Raw genomic sequence first — 12,742 nt, 5'->3', positions numbered from 1 at the left:
CACAATAGTTTGACAGGAAAATGATATTCTGTACATGTAGCAGGTATAAATGAGTTGTTCTAAATACTTTAAAATACTCTAAGATAATACATGATACTGGCTTGCTGGGATTATCAGAAACAGCAACTCTAGTCCCAGGATAAGAGGTGCTGCAGAAGGTAGGACATTAATTATAACTTTTCCCATGGTCGTCAAGGTATGTAGAAAGCATAGCTATCTCTTCCCCATAAAAAAGCCAAATATTCTTAGGCGTATCTGTTTGGTGTTAATGCCATAGACCAAGGGGCTGAGAACAGGGGGCGCGAGGAGATAGAGATTTGCAAGTACAATGTGGACACGAGGAGGTACTCGGTGGCCAAAGCGGTGAGTGAAAAAGGAAAAAAAGGCAGGAACGTAGAAGACAAGAATGACACAAATGTGGGCCCCACAAGTGCTAAATGCTCGGAATTGGGCATCCTTCGAGGGCAGGTGCAGCACAGCCTGCAGGATCAGGCCATAGGATGTGGTGATGAGGACCACATCCATGCCAGTGACTGAAAGTGCCACAGTGAGACCATAAATGGTGTTGGGCTTGATGCTGGCACAGGCCAGCTTAGCAATGCCCATGTGCTCACAGTACGTATGGGGGATGATGTGATGTCCACAGAAAGGTAAGTGTTCAATGAGGATGACAAAGGGGAAAACAAAGAGAAGGCCACGGACCACACATGCCAGACCAATCTTCACAATCACTGTGGCATTGAGGATGGATGTATAATGAAGTGGACGGCAGATAGCCACATAGCGGTCAAATGCCATGGCCAAGAGAACAGCTGACTCTGTGGCAAAGACTGTATGAACAAAAAACATCTGGGTGAGGCAGCCAGGGTAAGAAATTATGTGGGATCTAAGCCAGAAGATTGTTAGCATTTTGGGCAATGTGGTTGAACAGAGTACCAGGTCAGTGATGGAAAGCAGGCACAGGAAGAGGTACATTGGCTCATGCAGAGTTCTATCCCTTGTGATGATGTAGAGAATGGTGCCATTGCCAACCAGAGCAAGGATATACATGGAGCAGAAGGGGATGGCAACCCAAACGTGCTGGTCTTGCATCCCAGGGATTCCAAGTAGAATAAATATAGAAGGATGGAAGGCGGTGTCATTGGGGACAGATGCAGAGAGCATAATGATCCAGAGAACAGAAGCCTTTATCTTTCTAAAAGTGGTTAGAAAATGAAATTAAGTCATCCTAGATGTCATTTATTCCTCCTACATATCCACTCGATTTCCTGCCTTTTTCCATTCCCACCAATTCTACTCCAAATCATGCCTTCCCCATTTCTTGGCTGGGTCACTAAAATAGCTTTGTAACTAATATGACCCCTTCTAGGATTTCTATCCTCCAGTGAAGCTTCTACACTGCTGCATAAATATTCTGACATGTGAAAATTGTCAACTATAATAAAAATATCTTCCTCTGGTCTACCATCCACCACTTTCCATCATGTCCTGAGACTTGGGACACTGGAACTGGGACATCACCAGATTCCCCTGCCCTCCCACTTCTAGATGGATTTGACAATAGGAAAAATGAACAGGATATTAGAGACAGGTCGAGGATTTATTCCTTCAGCTCCCTCCCAGCAGGGTTGTTGCGAGCTTGCTGAGTCTCTATGCTAAAAGCCTTGTCTGGTTCTGGTTTCCTCCTATAACCATATCCTCCTCTTGTCCCTTTAGTCCAAGGGTTGTAACAGTGCCTGTTGTCACTAATCCAGGAACTTCACAAGTACTTACGCTTTCTCTACACCTACCCACACCTTTGAAAGTGTTTCTGCATTACACTGTCCTGAAATTCCCTAGTTGGGGCATGACTTTGTTTCCTGCTGGGATCTTGATACACTGTGTGTAGATCTCTTCTCACTCTTGCTCTTGCCTACCTATGTTGCATTATTTACCCCCACACTCCACCATGTACTTCATGTTCCAGCTACATCTAAGCATTTTGAAATGTCCAAAAGCATGTTTTATGGCAGCTGTGTGCCTTTTCACGCCGTGCTTTTTTGCACAGAATGGTTATTCCCTTTTGGTCACCTGGCTAGCTACTAATAGTCATTCAAAACTCATATATATGCATCCCCCTCTGTGACGCCCTTCTATAATCCCTTCTGCTATGTTGAGAGAATCATATACATTCAGCATCTTTCTCTTAGGAAGTATAAATTTCTTTTATAATTATGTGTATGTCTCTTGCCCCATTACACTATGGAATTTCTGAATCTCATTTTTTCTCTATATCCAGCATCAATGCCTTGTATATGTTAAGCCAATACATAATGTTTGATGGGTAAATGGATAAAGAATTGAATGCAGCAATTGAATTTTTTAACAGACTTGAGTAAGTGACCAATGTTGAAAAATGGTGTTTCTTCTTGGAAATCTTCCTTATGAATCAGAAAAGATCTTCCCTTACTAGATCTACGATCCCCCATGTTCTTTTCACTCTGTATACTCTAGGAGGTGCTCTTTATTAGCTCTTCAATGCATTTCTAATCTAGTCTAGTCCATCTATATAATAAATTTCTGTCTGCTTTCTTGATTGGCCACATGTATTAGTTTGATTATAAAACATATCTGCCTTAATCTGTTTTGTCTGCTTTAAAGTATGAGCCCTGATGTGACCAGTCAGGACAGGAGACACACAGGTGTTGCTCTCCAGGAAATATCCAAGTGAAGCATGCCATGGGAAGGGAAGAAGAAAGGCAGAGACAGGGGCTTACTGGTGAGTTGAATCAGGGAAGATTTCTCAGTGTAATTGGGCCATGGGTTGAGATTATGCCAACAGAAAAGGAGAAAAGAGAGAAAAAGGTATCTTTCTTCAGAACCATCTTGCCTTGAGAGATTCCTGTAGGTGAAGTCAGAATCATCATTCTTATCTTACTGAAGTCTAGTCTTTGGGATTCAAAGACCCTTGTTGATAGAAGGGACTTTAACATTAAGTTCACCTGATTGTTCTCACCTAAAGAGAAGTTTAGAATGAGGAAACACCTAAGATAAGATCAAAAAGTTCTATAGTAATTAAAAAATACCCTTCCTTCAATCCCCTATTCAAATTCAACTGTATTATTAAAGGACCAACTAATTTTGTTTGTTTTATTAATTGCAATAGGCATTTTCATATACTACTGCAAGTTTATTACTTCATCCTAATGGTCTCTGTAGCTATAAATTGTGTAGGTAATAATGTTATCACAAATTTTAATTACTAATAAAAGTACTATTTTGTTGGAATTTTAAAGCCATAAAACAGAATTTACTGCTAATTCCACTGTAATTTTTTATACCCTTAAAAATTAAAAAACCAAGTTATAGTAGCAAGTAATTTGAAGCATTTTAACACTCATCTTGGAAAGTTTCAATGTTTTTTACTTCTACCCTGGAAATACCTCTTGTATTTCTGGAATGTAATCTTGTCATCTAGTTAGGAAATAAGTCGCAAAGCATACATAATTCAATACTTATATGATGCTTGAATCCTAAATGTGACATCCTGAAAAGTGGTCACCAGGCAGTTGCCAAAACTCTAGTGACAGAAAACATTTGCTTCATTGAGGCAGGCATTCTCAATTTCAGACCCTCTGACTCTGAGAATGTTTCTTTTTTTGTTAAGTCAATGTCTATAAACAATGCACATCAAACAATCATGATTCCTCTTCAGCGTCTTAGTTTTCCAATTTTATGAACATGAATATTCTTTCTAAGGTTGTTCTTTTACTTCATCATTTTGTCAAAAAAAAAATTTATGGACAGTCTACTATGTACCAGGCATTCTTCTAGATGTTCGTACATACTAAAGAGTAAGAACATGCATGCTCCATGATATATTAAGCTTGTCTAATGAGAAGACATAATTAATCAAATAATCTCCAATGTATGCATCAAAATGCTACATTGATGTATGCTATGAAAAGAGATACATAAGCCAGTTCCTGTTCAGAGAAAGCTTCCCTGAGGAAATGAAATTTAGTCTCCAAACCTGAGTCTTTCTCAAAAGCTTCAAACATCTCTGTACAACTCATTTCACAGGATTGTCACTCTCTTAACGTGGCCCAATCTGGAAAAAAAGAGGTGTGAGATTAGATTCAGACTGCCTGGGTTCAAAATCTGACCTGATTGCAGTTCTTGAAAATTATATTACCTTCAGCAATTGTCTTATTCTCTTCTGTTCTCAGTTTCCCAATAATAAAAATGGCCATAATAATAAAGTTCAGATAATAACATCTACTTCATAAGGCTTTTTGAAGAATTAATTGCGAAAAATCATGTGAAGTACATAATAGAGTCTCTGTAATTTAATAAACACTGGTCATAATGCTCACTGATTTTTCTCATGCTTTTGCAAATCTCTGCATCCATTGTCCTAATTAGGTACTTGTCTCTCAAAAGAGGACTTTTGGTTTCTCAATTTGAAAGGCATATTGGTCTTTCTTGAGTCTGTAATCTAAGGGTGAAGTCACTGTGGTTTCACTGTCTTTTTTTTTTTTTTTTTTTGAGGAAGATTAGCTCTGAGCTAACTACTGCCAATCCTCCTCTTTTTACCGAAGAAGACTGGCCCTGAGCTAACATCCGTGCCCATCTTCTTCTACTTTATACGTGGGACTCCTACCACAGCCTGACTTTTGCCAAGTGGTGCCATGTCCGCACCCGGGATCTGAACCGGCAAACCCCAGGACGCCAAGAAGTGGAACGTGCGAACTTAACTGCTGCACCACCGGGCCGGCCCCTTCACTGTCTTTTAAACCAAGAACTGTCTTCAGAGATATCTAAGACTGGTCCTCAGTCAGCTGGACTAGATGGATTCTAACAAAACACAAGATGGAATGGTTCCTCAACGATCCCATTCCATCAACATGCCAATGTCATTGAGGTCCCCTAATTAATCTCCCTTGGGACCAAGGGACAATTCCAATATTGAGGTCCTTCAATACAAAGGGTTCAATAAGTCAATCATCTGATTTTTCCCTGGAAAAGATGAATAGGGGGCACTCTGAGGGTCCTAGGTACTCAAGGACATGGTTAATCTCTTACAAATATATATAGTTTTAATCCTACCTGGCTGGCCTGACTAGTTTGAGTGAGAACAATATGTAGTTATTGTCAAAAAATTCTGACCTTATCATTGCTTCAAGAAAGGCTTCTTCTAGAGATCTGGCTGGCTTGTCTTGAGCCCATAATGAAAATAGCAAGAGACTAAAATCTCTAAACACAACAGAAAGGATTGAAGTACAAAGAAAAGAAAGGCTTACTGATGATAAATTTTGGTATGCAATAAGGCTGCCCAAATACCTGAGGGATTCAAGAAACTGCATCTTTTATAATGGAGTCAGGGGACAATCTGAGATGACCTCCAGAATAGCTAAGGACATCAATGTCTTGTATGTGTGTCCTCCCTCTATATCTTCCCCAACCTCTGCTCCTGGACTTACAGAACTATCCCCAACCTTATTTTCCATACATCTCATCCGTTTCACACTCACCCCAGCCTCAGTGGTCAGCTGCATTGAAGAAATCCTGATCCAGCACAAGTAGCACAGTTCCTGGATACGAGATTTGGTCCCATTTATCTCCACGCTGTCAAGAGTTTTGTGACCAGAGAGGCTGTGTGTGGCTCAGAGCATCAATGGTCCCAGCTGCTAAAAGTAGATATGAATTTGCAAATAAGATCTCTGGGGAGACATGCTAATCATATTAGACTCTTAAAGGCTGAACATTTTTTAAGGTAAGAGAAGGGGTCATCATTGTCCTGCAGTATGTTAATACCTGCTCAGCCATTGGACAAAAAATGTAGCCAAGTTGTGTCAAGGTGTTGGGGAGGGAAATTTAGACACAAAGGAGGTGAAATGGAATGAGGCTAGACTGGGAAGAGAGATACCTTAAGTTGGAATTTGCCCTACTTCCTTTGGTTGCCTAATCCAGTACCATATATCTCCTGTTCTCCAGAAAAATAATCACTTCATTTAATCTGAATTCCTCCAGGTTGACCTTGAGCTTTAGTCTTTATTTCTGCTTAACATTTTGTGTCTTCATTAGGGTAATTCTTTGTCTTTGCTCTGTCATCTAATGATGCCAGATGATAAGCTACTTACTCAAAGGTACTGCTAGTTACAGTTCAGTATGAAATCCTTACTACTCCTGTAATGCACTGAGAAAATACCATGTTGGCCCTTTGAAATATTCTTCAGTGTCCTCCATCAAACTTTCACTCAGGCCAAGTATCTAGATACCCTAGAATGGGCATGCGATATTATATGCTACATTGATTGAGTCAGGAGAGATTCTTATAAATTAAGGCAATGTGGAAAGTGTGTACTTGAGACAGATGTTAAAGGGGACAATGGCATTTCCCAGAACTGAATCATCATCTGGAAGTATCCAAGACTAGGGGATACCTGAGCCTTCTTTCAAGGAAGAAGGATAGACAGGTGGACTCAGATTCATTTTAAGTGTACTCACAAGGCAGATCTCACATCATTGTAAACATCTTAGTTATCCTGTCACTACTCTTCTCCTTCTCTCACCCCAAACCTCAGCTTCTCACTCATTGATATTGAACTATAAATACATATTTAGAGAACAATAATATTTGTAATAGTCCTGTGAATTTCATGCAAGTTGGTGTGTAAATTGGTTCAAGATTTTTAGAAAGCAATTTGAGAGTAAGTCCAAAGAAACTTAAAATGTGATTTCCTTTAATCTAGTGCTACCATACAGAAGAATCTATTTTATTCAGGAAATAGAGCAAATGGAAATGAGACAGATATAGATTTGAATCCAAGCTCTGACATTTACTAGCTCAGAAATTTTGAATAAATTGTTTAATTTTTCAGATCCTCAGTTTCTGCCATCTGCAAAATAGAGCTATTAATTACACTTTATGTCTATGATTAAAAAATTTTACTGTACACTGTCACCTCCTGGGACTTTTTGAAAACTGCATGCTGATTTAATTGATATAGCATGAAACCTTGGCAGGTGGATTATCAAGGCCCTGAGAGAGACTGTACTTGATGTGTTTGAGAAGACTCAAGAAGGCAAAAGCAAGTAGGTCAGGAAAACACAGTAGAGGTTGAGATCATAGAAGTACAAGAAGTCAAGCTTGGTTTGGATTCTGTAATAGAGATTTCTCATTCTCATATCTACTTATTCTCCTATCTCATATCAGTAACAAGAGTTCCTGATGTATTTATATTGGACCAATGAAGTTAGAATAGAAGTGGCAAGTGTCATGTAAAGCTAAAACATTTAAGAACAACTGTGAATACTGTATGTTTTCTCTGCACCTGCTCTTCACTGTGACAAAGGAGGCCATGTGCTGTATTAGCTGAATGGAAAGTTAGAAGAAGCCTGGTTCTCTGAGTCACTGCATAGAGAAAAGCTACCCTAGAGAGTCATCAACTACTGTAAGACTTTGTGGATATAAGAAATAAAACTTTGTTTTGTCAAATCTCTGCAATCTAGAGGCTTACTTATTACTTCTTCTTTATTACTATTTTGTTTATTCGTTACCATAGCTTAATTATTTATTATTGATCTCTTATCCTATCCTGAATAATATAAACATTTCAGGCCTTTGAAGGAACTTGACTGCTACCCTGAGTAGTTGGATAGCCTATAGGAAGTTTTTAATTTACCTTGTTTTGCTTTGTTTTGTTTTTGCAGGGAAAGATTTGTTCTGAGCTAACATCTGTTGCCAATCTTCTTCTTTCCACTCCCCATCCCCAAAGCCCCAGTGCATGGCTGTATATCATAGATGTAAGTCCTTCTAGTTATTCTATGTGAGTCACTGCCACAGCATGGCTACTGACAGATGAGTGATATGGTTCCATGACTGGGAACCAAACCCAGGCTGCTGAAGCAGTGAGAGTACTGAATTTTAACCATTAGGCCATCAGGGCTGGCTCAGCCTTTAGAAAGTTTTAATAAGAGAACTGTGATGCCTAGATTTACATTTTAACAGGAGGAGTCTGGGTACTGTTATTAGAATAATCTGTACTTGAGGGCAAGGACAGAAGCAGGCAGATCAGTTATGAGGCTATTGCAACTATTCAGGATGAAATTATGCTGGTTTGGTCCAGATTATAAGCAGTGAAGGTGCAGAATAGAGATTGGATTCTGAATATATTTTGAGGTAGATACAACAGGATTTGCTGATGGATTAGATGTGGAAGTAAGATAGAGAAAATTTGAGGATAGCTTTGAACCTCTTGGCATGAACTATTTGAAAATTTGAGGTATCATTTACTGGAATGAGTAAGAAAAAAATGAGTAGGTTTGTGAGTGAAGACAGGAGTCTACTTTTGGATTTGTTGAGTTTTAGGTGACTCTAGCAACTAAAGGAGTCAAGTAGGCAGTTGTTGATATAACAAGTCAGGACTTAAAAGAAAAGGTCCAAACTGAAGATATATATTTACTAATCATTATAATAATAATATTGAAAGCCTTTAGGTTAAACGCAATCAAAAGAGAGTGGATATATTTAAAGAGCACATAAACTAATCCCTAATATCTAAAGATTACATGATGAGGAAGAACCAGTGAAAGAGACAAACAAGGAGTAGCTATGAAGTAGGAGAAAAACCACTGCAGCCAAGTGAATAAAAGAAGGAAATGGCCAACTATATAAAATACTGATGATAAATCAAGGAACAAGAGGACTGAAACGACTGTTTTTAACAATTGCAGTCATTATTGACCTTGATAAGGACAGAATGGCACAGTGGTAATATGAAATTTGAGCAGGAGTGAGTTAAACACAAAAGGGAAAGAATTAAAGTCTGTAAATATAGACAGCTCTTTAAAGAAGTTATGCTGCAAAAAGAAGGAGAGAATTGGGAAAATAGCTGGAAGGGAATTTGAGTCAAGAAAGAATTTTAAGATGAGAGAATATTACCAAGTTTTTAAGTTGATGAAGAAAGATCTGACAGAAAGAGATAATTGATAGTTTTTAAAAAAAGGGGAGAATTGCTGGGACAATGGCTTTAAGTAGGCATTGGACAATGAAGTTTAGTGCACAAATGGAGAGTTTCATTTTGGATAGTGGCATCCATAGTAACCAGAGGGAAAGTAGAAATAAAGGTGCAGATGCTGATAGATGTGTAGATGTAGTTGTGGATGTTGAGGAAGTTCTCTCCTTTTTGCCTTTCTGTTTCCAGGCAAATAAAAGCAAGGTCATCCATGACTGAGCGTGATGATAGGAAAACAAGTATTGGAGGTTTGAGGAGACAAAAGAAGTTATGAAATAATAATCTAAAGTGGATGAGAGTATGAAACTAAGAGCTAGTTCTTTAAAGAGATAAATAAAACTGAAAAACTTTTAGCTAGACTCACCAATAAAAGGATTCAAATAAATAAAATCAGAAATGAAAGGGGGCATATTATAACTGATACCACAGAAATACAAAGGATCATATGAGACTACTTTGTACAATTATATACCAAAAAATTGGATTACCTATAAGAAATGGATAAATTTTTGGAAACCTACAACCTACCAAAACTGAATCATGGTGAAATAGAAAATCTGAACAGACTGATTAATAGGAAGGAGATTGAATCAGTAATCAAAAACCTCCCAACAAACAAAATACCAGCACCAGACGTTTCACTGGTGACTTCTACGAGTGAATTATATCAAATGAGAAGAGTAAATGCCAACTCAAACTCTTTCAAAAAACAGAAGAGAAGATAACTCTTCCAAACTCATTTTATGAGGTCAGCATTACCATCATATCAAAACCAGACAAAGATGTTACAAGAAAAGAAAATTACAAGCTAATAACCTTGATGATCATAAATGCAAAAATCCTCAACAGAATATTAACAAACTAAATTCAACAATACATTAAAAAGATCATACACCATGATCAAGTGAGATTTGCTCCAGGGATGCAAGGATGGTTCTACATCTGCAAATCAGCTAGTGTGATACACCACATTAACAAAATGAAGGATAAAAATCATGCAATCATCTCAATAGATGCAGAAAAAGTATTTCACAAAATCAAACATACATTCATGGTGAAAACTCTCAACAAAGTGGGTATAGAGTGAACATGCCTCAATATAGTAAAGACCATATATGACAAATCCACAGCTAACAGTATAGTCGATGGTGAAATGTGAAAGATTTTCCTTCAAGATCAGGAACAAGACATGGATGCCCACTCTTGCTACTTTTATTTGACCTAGTTTTGAAGTCTTAGCCAGAGGAATTAGGCAAGAAAAATAAATAACATTCATCACAATTGGAAAGGAAGAAGTAAAACTGTCACTATTTACAGAAAACATGATATTATATATAGAAAACCATAAAGACTGCATCAAAGACTGTTAGAACCAATAAACAAATTCAGTAAAGGTGCAGGATGCAAAATCAATACACAAAAACCTGCTGTGTTTTTATACACTAATAACAAACTAGTAGAAAGAGAAATTAAGAAAACAATCCCATTTACAACTGCATCAAAACGAATAAAATAAAATAGGAATAAATTTAACCAAGTAGTTGAAAGACCTGTACACTGAAAACTACAAGATGTTAATGAAAGAAATTGAAGAAGACACAAATAAATGGAAAGATATTCCATGCTCGTGGATTGGAAGAATTAAATTTGTTAAAATGTCCATACTACCCAAAGCAATCTACAAATTCAATGCAATCCCTATCTAAATAGTAATGGCATTTTTCACAAAAATAGAACAAACAATACTAAAATTTGTATGGAACCACAAAAGACCTGAACAGTCAGAGCAATCTTGAGAAAGAAGAACAAAGCTGGAGACATCAGGCTCCCCAATTTAAAACTATATTACAAAGCTATAGTAATTAAAACAGTACACTATCAACATGAAAAATGACACACAGCTCAGTGGAACAGAATAGACTGCCCAGAAATAAACTTACATAGGTACGATCAATTAATTTATAACAAAAGAGCTAAGAATATATAGTGGGGAGAGGATAGTCTCTTCAGGAGACAGTGTTGGAAAAAATGGACAGCCACATGCAAAAGAATGAAATTAGATCCCTATCTTACACCATACATAGATATCAACTCTAGGTAGATTAAAGACTTGAACATAAAACCTGAAGCCATAAAACTCCTAGAAGAAAACATAGTTGGTAAACTCCTTGACAGAGGTTTTGGCAATGATTTTTTAAGTCTCACACCAAAAGCAAGAGTAACAAAAGGAAAAATAAACAAGTGGGACCACATCACATTTAAATTTTCTGTATAGCAAAGGAAACCATCAATAAAATGAAAGGCGACCTACTGAATGGGAGAAAATACTTGCAAATCATATATCTGTTAAGGTTTCTTTTTAATTTTAATTATTTATATTTTTATTTTATTTTAACTTTTGGTGAGGAAGATTGGCCCTGAGCTAACATCTGTGCCACTCTTATTCTATTTTTTGTATGTAGGATGCTGCCACAGCATGGCTTAATGAACAGTGTGGAGGTCCACACCCAGGATCCAAACCTATGAACCCTCAGCCATCAAAGCAGAGTGTGTGAACCTAACCACTACCCCACTGGGCTAGTTAATATCCAAAATATATAAAGAAGTCATAGAACTCAACGGCAAGAAAACCTAAACAATTTGATTAAAAAATGGGCAGAAGATCTGAATTGACATTTCTCCAAGGAAGACATGCAGATGGCCAACAAGTACATGAAAAGATGTTCTACATCATTAATCATCAAGGAAATACAAATTAAAACTACAATGAGGTATCACCTCACACCTGTTAGAATAGCTATTATCAAACAGACAAGAAATAACAAGCGGTGGTGAGGATGTAGAGACGAGAATCCTTATGAGCTGTCACTGGGAATGTAAATTAATGCAGCCACTATGGAAAACAGTATGGAGGTGCCTCAAAAAATTAAAAATATAGCTACCATATGATTCAGCAATTCCACTTCTGAGTATTTGTCTGAAGAAAATGAAAAGATATATATGTACCTCCATGCTTATTGCAGCATTATTTACAATAGCCAAGATATGGAAACAACCTAAGAGTCCATCTATGTATGATCAGATTAAAAAATTGTAGTATATACACAGTGGAATATTATTCAGCCATAACAAAGAATGAAATCATGCCATTTGCAACAACACGGATGAACCTCAAGGGCATTATACCAAATGAAATAAGTCAGAGAAAGACAAATACTGTCTGATCTCTCTTATATGTGGAATCCAAAAAAGAGCAAAAACAAAAAGCTCAGGGATATACAGAACAGATTTGTGATTGGTGGTGTGGGGAGAGGTAAAGGATGAGAGAAAAGGGTGAAGGGAGTCAAAAGGCAAAAAGAAAAACAAATAGCTAGCATTTTCCGAAGCCTTCTCTGAGCCGGTGCTACACACCGTCCCTGTGATATTTCTTTCATCTCCATTTCCAGATAACAATGCTAAGATTCAGCGGTTCCCTGTGCCAGGCTACTTCAGCAGCAAGTGTCCAGGAAACCCAGAATGTCTCCCCCCAGTGCCCACATCTTAAACCAATGCTGATATTATATCCTCACATTTTCCAAGTAACTTCAAATGATTTAGGAGTCCAGCCTGATCCATTAACTCCTGGTTAAGGATCTCTGTTCCAGCCCTCTCAACCCATTTCTCGGACGCAATGCAGAAACCCTGAGACTGAGTAGCCAATCGGATGTCTGAAATCTCATAACTTCAGTGGTCGCTGGCGAAGG

At 37.7% G+C, this 12,742-nt stretch overlaps 1 protein-coding gene across 1 annotated transcript; it reads right to left on the bottom strand.

Moving 5' to 3' along the window:
- Window positions 1-213: 213 nt before the first annotated feature.
- LOC106830389 (olfactory receptor 52D1-like) lies at window positions 214-1,164 on the bottom strand. Its single transcript, XM_014839969.3, has one exon. The coding sequence runs from the start codon at window positions 1,162-1,164 to the stop codon at window positions 214-216; it is 951 nt and encodes a 316-aa protein (XP_014695455.3).
- Between the last annotated feature and the right edge of the window lie 11,578 nt (window positions 1,165-12,742).

The sequence above is a fragment of the Equus asinus genome, chromosome 20 (assembly GCF_041296235.1).
Source record: "Equus asinus isolate D_3611 breed Donkey chromosome 20, EquAss-T2T_v2, whole genome shotgun sequence".
NCBI lineage: Eukaryota > Metazoa > Chordata > Mammalia > Perissodactyla > Equidae > Equus > Equus asinus.
Note: the sequence above shows the minus strand (reverse complement) of the source record. Positions and strands in the feature narration are given on the sequence as shown.

Bases quoted from the DNA above. Each gene is read 5' to 3' on its own strand.
- LOC106830389 (XM_014839969.3), bottom strand. From the start codon at position 1,164: ATGCTCTCTGCATCTGTCCCCAATGACACCGCCTTCCATCCTTCTATA.